The 15,045-nt window shown below is 38.6% G+C and overlaps 1 protein-coding gene across 6 annotated transcripts in view; it reads right to left on the bottom strand.

Annotated features, from left to right (window-relative positions):
• Positions 1-7: 7 nt before the first annotated feature.
• dip2ca (disco-interacting protein 2 homolog Ca) overlaps positions 8-15,045 on the bottom strand; it is a 235,944-nt gene continuing 220,906 nt past the window's right edge. For 4 of the 6 annotated variants that reach the window (XM_056450841.1, XM_056450840.1, XM_056450838.1 and 1 more), the window contains exons 33-38: positions 7,129-7,190; positions 5,185-5,242; positions 5,014-5,088; positions 4,758-4,932; positions 4,175-4,298; positions 8-2,316 (exon numbers count right to left, since the gene is read on the bottom strand). In XM_056450841.1, coding sequence (XP_056306816.1) covers positions 2,064-2,316; positions 4,175-4,298; positions 4,758-4,932; positions 5,014-5,088; positions 5,185-5,242; positions 7,129-7,190 — 747 coding nt within the window. In that variant the 3' untranslated portion in view covers positions 8-2,063. Of the gene's footprint in view, positions 2,317-4,174; positions 4,299-4,757; positions 4,933-5,013; positions 5,089-5,184; positions 5,243-7,128; positions 7,191-14,525; positions 14,556-15,045 lie in introns of all 6 variants that reach the window. The other 2 variants (XM_056450839.1, XM_056450836.1) reach the window with 1 other exon arrangement.

Consider the following 15,045-nt stretch of genomic DNA (forward strand, 5'->3'; position numbering starts at 1 on the left):
TGACAAGTTTACCAATCAAAGCACTTTATTGCACCATATTTTGTGAACGTAGGCCAAAGCAGGCTTCTATAAAAGTGTCATTTAATACTTTTAATCATGTGTACAAAACAGAATTTCAAACACACCTGCACCATACAAAATAAATTGTTTTTTTGTCTTTTTTTTTCGCTAACCAACAATATTTACATACACCATGCAGACTCTCTCACGTCCAGATTTCCAAAAAAAAAAAAAAGGGAGAAAAACTTCACAGGTTGAAAGTTTATGTGCACATTTTTTTCCTTTTTAAAATGGCCGCTTGTATGGGAATGGCAACACTAAAGCTTCCGAACAGCTTAAGACTTCTTCTTTCCTTCATATTATTAGAATTTTTTCTTTAAAAACAAAAGTCAAAATAAGCGAACATTGCATCATCACTCTCGGAATAAGTGTAAACTCAGTTCCCATACACAGTATTGACGTCTATGACACCGATTCTAAAAAATAAAACAAAAATCAGACCCCCGCATGGCCAAAGGGTGTGATATCTGCAGTAGATCTCCACGATTATCATCTGACGCCAATCATCAATCGCTGAGGCAGGATGCAGCAAAGAAAAAGAATCAAATCCTCAATATTCAGTTTCATCGTTAACGGATTTGATGGAAAAGGCGTTCGGTAAAACACGTCCTTTCTAATGCAGCTGGTAGAATGGAGAATGATGGCACGGCTCTCTTTATTATCTCTTTGCTTTTGTTTGTGCTATTATAGCCAGTCGGTCATGTTTTCATGCTTTGCCCATATTGCATGTGCCAACAATATGCCGGCGTTTATTTAGCATGTATTTCCCACATAATCCGATTAAAAACAAGAGCGTAATCCACGTCAGATGATAGGGGTTCAAGAGTAAATTGCGAGACATTAACGTAAATACTAAAGATTGATGCGTTATACGTGACAATATGAGCGGTAAAAAAAACGCACTTGTGTAAAGAGCCTGTGTCAATAAATAATGATAAAATCACACGTAATGATTAAAAAAACAAGTAAAAAAATCAAAATACGGTGTCGAAAAGCAAATGTAAACACAATTCCAGGCACATTTTTAGGGTTTGCTCTTGATAAGGGCGTTTTTTATTTTTTATAGTTCCGGCTACACACGTTTGACATCATCTTAAGAGTTTGTATTATTGGTATCGGGTAACGTTCGATTGGTCAGTTGATTCGCTCTACAACAGACACCATGCAAGTGGGAAGTACTGCATTAGAAATGTTTCATTGGTGATTCGTAGATCTTATTTTATATATATATATATTTTTCTTTTTTATATATATATTTGTATGTATATTTATATTTTTACATAGACTTGATGTGATACGACTCACTCAAGATGATACAATGTTTTAATATCAGCAATATTATTTAATGAGGAAAACATTTCCAAATGTCTTCGCTCACCGATTCTAAAAAGAGCAAAATAAATAAGAACTATTATCTGTACATAATTACACAATATCAACTGACTTTGTGTTCGCCTTCAGCTTTGTACAATGTTATTAAACATGGAGGAATCGAAAAAGCAGGGGACGTATTTTCGTTTTGTTTTTCGCTTCCTGCTATTCGAGGACATTTACAAAGGTTGAAAAAACAATTGCAGAAGGACGGCTGCGACGTACGTACCAAAGTCGTACCTTTTTTTTTTTTTTTAAATGAAGTGTCTGATATTAGCCTGCTTATTCTTTCAACAAGTTAACTCCAAATTGTCGGCAAACTTGGAAACTTAAAATGCACATTTTGCCACGGTATGCAGATATTTAAAAATACCCTTCGCTCGTGTAGGGCAGAGTAAAAACAAACGATGTCGCAACACCTCACGTGAAAACAAAGCGCGACGCACACAAGCAGAAGCAAAGGCGATTCTTCTTCCCATCGGGAGACTGAATCCTTTTGCCAATCGAGAGTTTCCATTTGGCTTTTTGTTGTAAAGTTTCTCCCAGTAAGTGTCCGTTCGCGGAAGGTCGCCCGACTGGTCGTGCGCAGTCGGCAAAGCACACGCACGCAAACATACACGCGTACACTCATGCTACATGTTATATGCCACATAGATTGGGTCCAGCTGGTCGGCCAGAAAGCCGTCCCGCAGGTGCATCCTTTGTTTCTCTCCACGAGAGTTAATGGGAATGACGCCGATGTCTACCACCACCACTACACCTACAATCAGATAATGCTCTTCCAGGACTGCATTGGTCACTAGAGGAACAAGGTCCAAAGCCTCTTGTTCTGAACCTTCCAGCTCCACCACCACCACCAGGAGATTGGTCCAGGGAAACACCGCACTGGAACACACAGAACATGTCTTATCATTGGGTCTTGTTACAACAAAAAGCGTCGAGATGTATTCATTTATTCATTCATTTTCCTTTGGTTAGTTTATCAGGGGTCACAATGGCAGAATGAACCGCCAACTACTTTGGTTTATGTTGAACAGATGCCCTTCTAGTAATGGGAAACACCCATACACTCTCACATTCACACACACACACTCATACACTATGGCCAATTTAAGTCATCCAGAGTCAAGATACAATTTTTGTGTAAAAAAAAGTATAATATTATTCATTCATTCATTTTATTTATTAATTAGGGGTCGTCACAGTGGAATGAACCGCCAACTTTTCCAGCATATGTTTTATGCAGCGGATGCCCTTGCAGCCGTAACCCATCACTGGGAAACACCCACACACTCACATACACTGATGATAAATTTGAAAATATGAAGTGTCCTGAGTCGTAGCTGGGCATCGTAGACAGCTGCTGACTCGCGTTGCTGGTGTGCGTAGCCTGATATAAACTTATGTTTACAACTGCGTGGCGAAGCACATCCAGTGTGCAACCCTCTTTACGATGGTCCTGCTGCGGGCAGTTACAACCCTTTTTGCATCCTTGTTGGAACTCTGCTTTCGATCGAAGATTTATGTTAATTTGGTAAGCTGAACGCATTCTGTACTGTACAGGAGACACAAAGGAGATTGATTGACTATGGTCTACAGCCAATCAGGACGCAGAACACTGTAAAAAAAAAAAATCCGCAAAACGGTAAGGCCCTGAAAGTTGAACTACGTTAAAGTGAGGGACCGCTGTAAATTTATTTTGACAACAATATAAAGATTCCTAGTGTTGGGTTGCAGCTGGAAGGGTATCCGCTGCGTAAAACATATGCTGGATAAGTTGGCGGTTCATTCTGCTGTGGCTACCCCAGATTAATAAAGGGATAAGGCTGAAAATGAATGAATGAACGATATAAAGAATATATTTTGCAGTAATGGTTTGCATCTGCAAGGGCATCTACTGCTTAAAACATATGCCAGAGTAGTTGGTGGTTCATTCTGTTGTGGTGTTCCCTGATAAATAAGGACTAAGCCTAAGGAAAATAAACGCATGGATGAATAAAGCGTATACATTTAGTTCTTAAATGATGAATAAATCCAAATTCTGAAATCTGTGCATCACCAAACCACACAGTGAAGTTTAGTTATAAACAAGTTTCGAGAGGATCACGTGCTTATGATTGCTAGCGGCTGGATCCGCATTATCCAATTCTCAATGCACCAATCAGATGACTCCTAAGCTACTACAAATACCCTGGGTTACGTACCACCGCTATCTTCGTTTTGAAGAATCCCCCCATCCACCCCTACTCCTCCTCCTTCCTAGATGGGTGACACGGTGGCCCAGTGCTTAGCACTGTTGCCTCACAGCAAGAATGTCTCTGGTTCTAGGCTTTACCAAACCAGCAGACATTTCTGTGCGGAGTTTGCATTTTCTCCCCGTGCTCACGTGGGTTTCCCCCGGGTTTCCCGGTTTCCTCCCACCGTCCAAAAAACATGCAACATAAGTTAATTGACTAATCCAAACCGGCACTATAGACATGCTCCTAGTAAATGGTTATCTCTCAAGAGCAATCACTGGCTGTTCATTGGTTATTACAGCGGGGGAGTTCTCGAGATCTACCTGAGCTCAAACTCCCTTCTCACCGTGCAACGGGAGGGAGCCCTGGGCTCGAGGATCTTATGAGCTCAGGGCTCTCTCCCGGGACAGCATGCCAAACAAGCTTATAATTAATCATCAGCTAAGTGTGAACTCTTGAAATGATTATTATCATTTTTACTTTGACAGGAAGTAAGACGTTCATACCATTCCATGATGCTCTTGTGTGTGCGAATAACTGAGGTCTCGATGTCGATGGGGTGATACCTCATCCCTCTCAGCTCCATGGCCTCATCCAGAGCTCCAACAACATACAGAGCATCATGCCGCTCTGGAAACACAAAACAACTCCAGTTCATGGTTCAGATCCTACCATAACCATCTAAAGCAGTGTTTCCCAACCCTGTTCCTGGAGGCATACCAACGGTACATATTTGGCATGTTTCCCTTATCTGCCCCATTCATTTCAGGGTTAGGTATTTCAACCTCCAGGTGTGGAGTCTTCTGATGAGTTGAATCAGATGTGTTTATTTAGGAAGAGGTTGAAAATGTGTACTGTTGGTGTGTCTTCAGGAACAGGGTTGAGAAACACTGATCTCAACTACAACCAGAGTGGGCAAGGTTTTAGACATTTTATTATAGTTCTGCCATGTCTGCTGCCATGACATTATCATAAATTGTAAACAAACTCACATTGATGAATCTTATTTAGATCCATATTACTGGCTTAGAACTTAAAACTTAAGGTACCAGGAACTACACAGTGGAAAATATGAATATTCTTGATCACCTCCACTTGCGTCTGTAAGTTCAGTCCTGCGGAGGAAGCCCAGGTATCCTGTACGAGCCCAAACCGTCTGCGTATCTCCAAAACTCAAGCGCGAGTTAAAGTGATCAGACTGCAGGGCCTCGTCTCCATACACCGTGAAGTAACCGCTGCCGTTATGAGCGCAGTGAACCCAGATCTAGCGACAGAAATGTGATGCTGTGAACAAAACTGTCATTGATGATTAGAAGTGGATCTTTATGCTGCGATCTGAAATTACCTCTCCGAGATGAGAGTCCCCCAGTGGGCCCTTGGTTTCAGGATTGGCGATGATGATTCGAACTCCAGGTAGTATCTGGTAGAGGACAATTTTGAGTAATTGAATCAATTAGAAACACATGGATGATGGATTTGCAGTGATTTTGTTGTAAGGAGGACTGCCTGTAGGTACCTTTCCAGACTCCATGAGAGGGAGACTGTGAGGAGATCCTCGCTCGACCAGCCGGACTCTGAGGAAAAACAAACAAGTTGTTGATCTACTGACTTTCAACTACCAGCTCATAAACACTAGTGGATTTTCAAGAGCAGACTTCAATACTTTTAAATGATTATTATTATATTTTAAAGTGAGGAAGAGTAAAATAACACAGAAGAAAACAATGCATACAAGATATTCACTACAGATGTATTCTATATCAGCAACAGATTATATACCAAAAACTCATACTAAAGTCGCATTTCGAACAGTAATCGTTTGACGACACAGTTAAAAATCGAAAGATCCAAAATACTTAACCATTGTCATTATTTTAAATATTTACTCTTTGCCATAAAACGCACATAACAGGTTACAGTTTATACAAAAAATATAATAAAAATATAGAACAGCGATTTCTCAATGTAAGTTTCAAACTACAGCTGAACAAATCATTATAAATCAGGTAAGTGACATTCGATGTCTCTCTTTTGTATTTTGTAGTGCTGTCTTTATACCATAGTACTATAGTAATCTGGTAGTGTTTGCGTTGCTTTGGTTTTTTTCAGGGTTAATTATTTTGATTATTCCACTATCGCGCCTAAAGCGAGTGAGCTAGGGCCAGCTGCGTTTCCACTGTCACTTTAGGGGCCTGATCAGGCCAAAGCGGGGCTTCCTAAGGGCCAGTGGCCGGCCTTTTTCGGCCCACCGAATACCTTGGGCCAAAGAGGGCCAGCTGGGGCTTTGGGGTGGAGTGAGAGGCGGATTTTGCCAGAGTCTGGTAAAGATGGCGTGCCACCATTACACTAGTTTTCCAATTGCCCAGGAGTACAAACAAATAAATAAATAAGGGAAAGAAAAACATAGCTGGTCAGCATCACATTCGTAGCAGTGCGATATGGCTGTATATCATCACCTGTATATACAGCCACACTGCTACTCTGGTGATATTGTTCATATATTATTATGTATTTTAACTACAGTCCATGGGAAATTTTAGAGACTATACATTATGTGTGGTTCATTTATTCAAATGATTTTTAACAATAATAAACAAATCTTTAATTAAATTTAGGGCTAATTTTAGGGCATTTATTTTCTTTTCAGCTTAGTCCCTTTATTAATCTGGGGTAGCCATAGCGGAATAAACCGCCAACTTATCCAGCATATGTTTTACACAGTGGATGCCCTTCCAGATGCAACCCAATACTAGGAAACATCCATACACACTCATTCACACACATACACTACAAACAATTTAGCCTACCCAATTTACCTATACCACATGTTTTTGGACTTGTGGGTGAAATCGGAGCACCCGGAGGAAACCCACGCAAACAGGGAAACTGGTCCAGCTGGGACTCAAACCAGCAACCTTCTTGCTGTGATTTAGGGCTAATCTTAAGTAAATATTTAATCATATTTAAATATTTTATTTTATATTTTATAGATACAAAACTGCAAATTACAATATAAGTAGGATATAATAAAATACAGAATAGAATAAAATATATTTTTAGCAATACTTCATCATATCTTCAACTTTTATACTTTAATAACCATGTTGCCATGCAGACTTTTTTGGAAAAATCCAATTAACTAAACACCAGGCAAAGAAAAAAAAAAGATTAATATTATATATTTTTGGTCCTCACAAACCAAAACACAAATTAGATAAGATAACATTTGATATTATCCATTATCAATGTACGCTAGCTCCATTAACAGTGCAAAAGCAGTTTCACATCATACAAGGCCTCCTAATGCTAAAAATAAAAACATAATGGTAATTTCCAATTATATTCCAAATTATATCATTATTATACCTATTATTCCATATTATTATTTAATCATAGCTCACTTAATTTTTTTTCAGTTGTCAGTACTTTGCCACTGAAGCTATGCTGTGTAAAGTCTCACCTGTCATGTCTGAGGGCTCTCATGTCCACATAAACAGTAGTCGGGTCCGGTCCTGATGTCCCCTATAAACATATATTATCAAGACATTATTCAAACAAAAACACACACTAGTCTTTACTGTACAGAAAACTAGCTATGAGGAAGGGCAAAATTGGTCAATTTTATCAACTCACTTCAGCTGTAAAATAGTTAGTAGCAGAGCCTCGAGATCAGACTGAAAATAGTGAAATGAGGGGGTTGTGGAACAAAAACAAGCAGAAGAAAGGATCCAAAATTGAAACCATCACCCTGAAAGGCACACGGTTATAAATGATGTGGTGAACGGAGGCGTTTTTGAGAAAGCGGAATGAAAAACGGGAATCATTTATGAAGCCGGGATGACAAATGTGTGGGTGTTTGTGAAGTAGAGGAAAAAGGCGACGGCAGATGAAAGCTGACAGACTCTTCAAAGATCTGAATGTTTTCGCTGGCAGTGAAAGCGCTCCAGGACTGCAGATCTTGAGCCACTGGGTGGACGAGAGAGAGTTTAACAGCAGATTTAGAAAGCCTTCAGTGCACCACTCAATGCTTTGACCTATAAAAAGTGCTGCAGATAGAGTAATTAATGGACAAATTTGGCACTATATGTTATACAGTGTTAAGTGGACAACAAGTCCATTTAAAATCATATTTATTTTATTTCTTTCAGTTTATTTTATTAAGGCAAATTTAATTAAATACCATTTTTGACAGATTTTGAAATTGATCAAAATATTGAGTTTGAAACACACTATGTCAATATTGTCTCTAATTGTACATGTATAGGAAGCAAACAGTATTGAGAACAGTATTTAAATAAATCTTTTTTATTTAGTCACATTATTTGATGTTCACGTCTTCAAATGAGTACTAAATCTCAGAATCCAAAAACACGAGAAGAAGCAGTGAGAAGTTACAGGGTCTGTCTGCACACTGCAAGAAAGGGGCATAACGTGAAGTGGGGCGTAACTTGTAGTAGAGGCGTAGCTTGACGTTATCGAGGTCCACAAGAGATTCACAATATTAACCAAGAGTGCATCAAGATTGTGTACTGGGTCAGGTCTAATTTATAATGGATGTTCTAACATGCATGTGTGAGCTGTTGTTGCTAAAAAATTTATAGTATTCACCAAATTACCCTTTACATTGTGTGTAATTAAATTTCACCTGATCCACCCCTAAACCTATCACAGTTATTAAAGTCTACACTACACCTACCACAACCCTAAACCCAAACATCACAGTTATTAACGTCTACACCTACCACAACCCTAAACCCAAACATCCTAGTTTTTAACATCTACACTTACCCTAACCCTAAACCCAACCATCACATTTATTTATGTCTATACCTGCCACAACCCTAAACCCAACCATTACGGTTATTAACGTATATACCTACCCTAACCCTAAACCCAACAATTACAGTTATTAACATCTAAACCTACCCTAACCCTAAACCCAACCATCACAGTTATTAACATCTACACCTACCCTAACCCTAAACCCAACCTTTACAGTTATTAACATCTACACCTACCCTAACCCTGAACCCAACCATCAGTTATTAAAATGTACACCTACCACAATCCTAAACCCAACCATCACAGCTTTGTACTATTGCACCATTGTACAGTTATTTGCAACAACAGGGAGAGCAAGCAGGCTAACTGTCATTACAAAAAGTGTAAAGAAGTCAGCGAGTGGAGTTGCTAAATGAATACATTTAATAATAATTAAATGAATAGGTTGTGGATAAATTTGGAGGAAACGCATGAAAACATTTGCTGTGAATGTTCTCCAGAAGTATTATTTCCAACATCTTGCTGAAAACATCTTGAATGGATCAATGGGATCTCGAAAACTTTACGGGAACTCGAAAAAGTTACGCCTCTACTACAAGTTACGCTCTCATCATGTTATGCCCCTCTCTTGTAGTCCAGAACAATTTGAAAAAAGCGAAAGAAGCACTGAAAGTTAGCATTTATTAATGTTGTAATAGACCACTTGTATATAAACAAGGGACGTAAACAAAAACAATGGTAACGTATTTCCTGTTTTACAATTTTAATTTCTAGAACTTCCGAGAATCCAAAAAGAGCCCCATATTGATAATGTTATGATAGCTGTTTTAACATTAAGTTATGATTGAATTGCCTCTTGTTATGAAAGTTATGAAATAGTTTGATAACAAGCAGGAAATGTTCATGGGAAAATGGCATGACCACATTGAAATGGGCAATATGGAAAATATCCTAAACCAATCTAATGCAATCCAAATGTAAACGTTTTGATTGTAAACTCATGCGAATTTTCATGAAGTAATTAATACATTTAAATATGGTTGTGGATTTGCTCAACCACAATGATGATTATGTTTAGGGGTGGTGTTTGGGGACACCTTTTAAAATTGTACATTTTAATATGAATGAAATCATATGAATTAGCCACTTTATGACAATACTTGAAATAGTTTTGTTTCCTTGTAAGATCAGGTTGACCAATCATATTTCAAAAATAGTTGAAATAATTTGAATCTCTTTTGAGCATTGTAGGAAGCTTTCTAAATCTTTATTATCAAATAAGATTTTCCTTTATTTATGACATGAATTGTTTGAACTTACAGTCCACTTATAAAATTATATTACAGTACAATGTTTTATTTATCAAAGTAAACAAAATAGTATCATCACATCAACAAAGATTTGATCATAAACAAGCATTAAGTTTTTTTTGGCAATCATTTGCCATCATCTCTAATGTACATTTATTGCGACATTCAGTTCAGTGTATCATATTGTGTGTCAAATTATAGTGATGCCTAAATTCACTTTCAAAAGGATTTATTTGATTTATTTCAGTTTATTTTATTAAGACAAATTAAATCAAATACTATTTTAGAATGATTTTGATATAATCTTGAATAATCGGTTTGGATGTTAATATTGTCTCTAATTATAAACGTATAATGCACAGTATTTGAATAAATCACAGTATATGATGTTTGCTGCATTATTTAATGTCCAATAAATCATGTTCTTTTTCTGTGTTGTTAGTGCGTTACACAAATCTCCTCATCATTGACTTTTTAAGAGTTTGATGCATCTGCGGCCCATTTTCGTGACTCATGTGAAATGACCTTCATTAAACAATACAACTGAGAAATGAACAGACTGAAGACGAACAACTGCTGCCTCTGAGTGCGAGCAACAAACGAACACTCATCTTTCCGATAAAATGAATGCAATTATTTTCCATGACTGTTCATTATGATGCGCTCAGACGCCCCAACTCCATCTGACCGGGGAAATAAATATCAGCAAGTGCATGATTTAGCCCATGACATAACCAGGCCAGCAGAGGTCTCTCTACGTCTGAAGAACAGGCGACGCATTTCAGATCACTGACTCACGCCGCGCTGGAGTCTGTGATATTTCATGTTCCGAACAAAGGCCCTTGTGTTTGTGATGTCACGTTAAAACAATGTGGCGGTTGAGGGAGGGGAAGCACCATTCCTGCTAATGGCTGTGATTCTAGAGCTCTGCACTACAGGAACACTACTAATGACTGCAGCTGCACACAAGCACACATCTCTTCTTGACCCAGTGAAGTTCAGGATGGCTGATCTCACCTATAAGAGTAGTGTTGCCAGTGCAGTAGGCGGTACCAGGCTCAAAATGTACTTTTCGTATAGAGGTAATATTTGATTCAATTCCAGAGATATTTTTTACCCTCATTAGACGAGTAATTTACCTTGAATGTTGACTATTATATTAAATAATTAAATCAATCAGAATAACTGTTACCAGTAACAACAAATTGTATGCAAGTTATGCCTTTGATTTTTAACAGATTATGACAATATTATTACATTATTATTGTTGATTATTGGTTGTATAATGCTTATTATAAATGATTTATAGAGTACATACCTGTATGAAAACATTTCTGTGGCCCGTCACATTCATATCTTACATATTATACAATTTACATTGCATACTATACACTCATCGGCCACTTTATTAAGCACACCTTATTAGTAACTGATTAGACCCTATTTTGCCTTCAGAACTGCCTTAATCCATCATGGCGTGGATTCAACAAGATACTGGAAACATTCCTCAGAGATTTTGGTCCATATTGACATGATAGCATCACGCAGTTGCTGCAGATTTGTCAGCTGTACAACCATGGTGTGAATCTCCTGTTCTACCACATCCCAAAAGTGGTCGATTGGATTGAGTTCTGGTGACTGTGGAGGCCATTCGAGTACAGTGAACTCATTGTCATGTTCAAGAAATCAGTCTGAGATGATTCGCACTTTATGACATGGCGTGTTATACTGCTGGAAGTAGCTTTCAGAAGATGGATACACTGTGGTCATAAAGGGATGGACATGGTCAGCAACAATACTTTGGTAGGCTGTGGTGTTGACTCGATGCTCAATTGGAACTAATGGGCCCAAAGTGTGCCAAGAAGATATCCCCACACCATCAGCAGCTTGAACCTTTGATACAAAGCAGGATGGATCCATGCTTTCATGTTGTTGACGGCAAATTCTGACCCTACCATCCGAATTTCTGCTGCAGCAGAAATCGAGACTTAACAGGCCAGGCAACATTTTTTCAATCTTCTGTTGTCCATTTTTGGTGAGCCTGTGCGAATTGTAGGCTTGGTTTCCTAATCTTAGCTGACAGGAGTGGCACCTGGTGTGGTCTTCTGCTGTTGTAGCCCATCCGCCACAAGGTTGGACATGAGTGGTTAGAGTTACTGTAGCCTTTCTATCAGCTGGAACCAGTCTGGCCATTGTTCTCTGACCTCTGACATCAACAAGGCATTTGCACGCACAGAACTGCTGCTCACTGGATATTTTCTCTTTTTCAGACAAGTCTCTGTATACCCTAAAGATGGTTGTGCGTGAAAATCCCAGTAGATCAGTAATTTCTGAAATACTCAGAAAAGCAAAAAACAAAAACAACTATGCCTCGTTCAAAGTCACTTAAATCACCTTTCTTCCCCATTCTGATACTCAGTTTGAACTGCAGAAGATTATCTTGTCCATGTCTACATGTCTAAATGCATTGAGTTGCTGCCATGTGATTGGCTGATTAGAAATTTGAATTAACAAGCAGTTGGACAGGCGTACCTCTTAAAGTGGCCAGTAAGTGTACACTGTTGAAAGTGTACTTTCTATATTTCAGTGGAAAACTATATTATGTCTCTATAATGTAGATCTTGCATTCTTTTGTTTTATATGTGTTAGTTGAGTCTGGTCATTATGATGAGGAAAGTGAAGGAAAGTGTCCGTGACACCTCCCTCACCACCCGCGTCCTCAGTTATATCCGCAAATGACAAACAAAAATCCCTGATATTAAATGACTAGGAAAAAAATAAACACTTCCAAGACTTTCAATGTTTGTAATAAACTTTTTAAAATACCCTGTTATTTGTTGCAACTCTCTGAAATTTTCTGTATACTATCATAGATCATGTAAAATCTGTAAAAAGCTGTATTTACTACACAGCAAATGTATTTTTCCATTGCTTTTACAGTTTTTTGGATATAATTGTTTCTAGTTCATGCTCATGTTTGAGTTAGTCAGAAAGATTCTGATTGGCTACTGCATTCACAAGGTGTCTGCGATTGGCTATAATATTCAACACTGCAAAATATTGTAAACAGAAACCTTTGGCACCCCTGAGCATTTGAGACTCTTGCTGGTGCCATTTTGTTTATATAACCTGAGAACTATAGAGTGAATCCAGGGCCTTACATACTTGCAACATAAAATAAAGTTTTGAGCAAAAATTGTCAAAAAAAAATTTCAAAAGGAAAATTAATTTTTGAGAAATAAAAAGGAATTTTGCAAAACAAAATAATAATTGCAAATAAAAATCAAGCAGTGCAAAATTAATTAATTCATTTTCTTTTCGGCTTAGTCCATTTATCAATCAGGGATCGCCACAGCGGAATGAACCGCCAACCTATCCAGCATATGTTCTACACAGCAGATGCCCTTCCAGCTGCAGCCCATCACTGGGAAACATCCACATACTCTCATTCACACACAACCTAGCCCATCCAATTCCCTTATACCACATGTCTTTATACTTGTGGGGAAAACCAGAACACCTGGAGGAAACACAGGGAGAACATGCAAACTCCACACAGAAATGCCAACTGGCCCAACCGAGATTCGAACCAGCGACCTTCTAGCTCTAATGCGAACGTGCTACCAACTGCGTCACTGTGCAGGCTAGCAGTGCAAAATATATATGCAAAATATTTTTTCTGCCATTACAAAACCCCATCAAGCTTTTCAGGTAACCGTGAGTTTGCAATGCTGCTTTCACTTTGCACATTTCTGCGTGTTTCACTTTCTGGCCCTGATTTGATGAGGGGGTGGAGTCAAGTGAACTGGGGTGTGTTTGATATGCCAGACCTGCCTCCAATAAAGTGACGTCATCAGCTAGAGACATGGAATCACAGAGGAAATCAGTCTAGAATCGCTGTCATAAATCTAATGGAATTTAAGTGTAATACCTGAATCGTATGGTAAGGATTTTCTCATTTTCAAGAGAAGGTTCATTGCCCAATGTTATGATTAGCATGTGTGTAACAGCATCAGCTCTGCACCAAAATCATGTCGTATAGCCCACATGAAAAAATTACTATAATATACCATCATTTTTTGCTTAATACTTTATTTTTTGTTTGCAAAAACAATATTTTGGGCGGCACGGTGGCTCAGTGGTTAGCACTTTCGCCTTCACTGGTTCGAGTCCCAACTGGGCCAGTTGGCATTTCTGTGTGTATTCAGTTGGTATGGGTTTCCTCCGGGTGCTCCGGTTTCCCCCATAGTCCAAGGAGAATAAGAGAATTGGGTAAACAAAATTAGCTGTAGTGTATGTGTGTGTGTGTGTGTGTGTGTGCGTGATCGGAGAGTGTATGGGTGTTTCCTGGGTTGTGGCTAGAAGGGCATAAAAACATATGCCAGAATAGTTGGCGGTTCATTCAGCTGTGGCGCCCCATGATAAATAAGAGGCTAAGCTGAAGTAAAATGATAATGAAAACGGTATTTTATATTGCAAGTATATAAGGCCCTGGATTGACTCCATAGAGAACCACCTAGGTCAAAATAACCTTTGCCAACTCTAGCTCTGAGGTGAGATCAAACCGAGGGTGTCTTTCCTTCAGCCCTTCAGGTCAGCCATTAGTCTGATAAATTAGTCACACTGATTCAGATGAATCCGGCCGGTCGCTTCCACTACATTAGCAAAAGCCACACACCGCAAGAATCAAGAGCCCAGCAGCAGCAGCAGCCGAGGGGTCAAGAAGCTAAAGCTGAACCCCAATTAAACCTCTGGACTTCCATACCTGATCCGCAAGCTTCCCGAGCCTGTGTGGCTTCAACAGCCAGATGACAGATGAGTGAAGGAGAGAGTGAAAAGAGAGGAATACAGTGAAGGTGACCAAGAAAAGAATAAATATGAAACAATACTAAAGGAGGAAATGAGATGCGTGAGGGGCCAAAAAACAACATGCAGAGTGACAAAATTATAATAAGGGAAGATTTGAAGATATTTATGTAATAATATAACAAACAGTTCTGGAAAATTAAGAGTTTTGTGTTATCATTTATAGTCACGTGTTTGAGTAAAATGTCGTTTTTGCCTTATTCTGTAAACTACTGATGGCCTTATTTTCTCAATGTTAAATAAATATGGTGCTGTTACAAGCATTATTTTGCATAAAATTGGAAATTCCTTACATTTTCAGACACGTTTATATAAATATATATTTTTTTGTAAAACAATAGCAATGTTTTAAATTCATAAGTGTTAAAGAGCCCCTATTATGGGTTTTTGAAAATGAGCTTCCATGCGGGAACACAGCT

This window comes from Danio aesculapii, chromosome 24 (assembly GCF_903798145.1).
Source record: "Danio aesculapii chromosome 24, fDanAes4.1, whole genome shotgun sequence".
Lineage (NCBI taxonomy): Eukaryota > Metazoa > Chordata > Actinopteri > Cypriniformes > Danionidae > Danio > Danio aesculapii.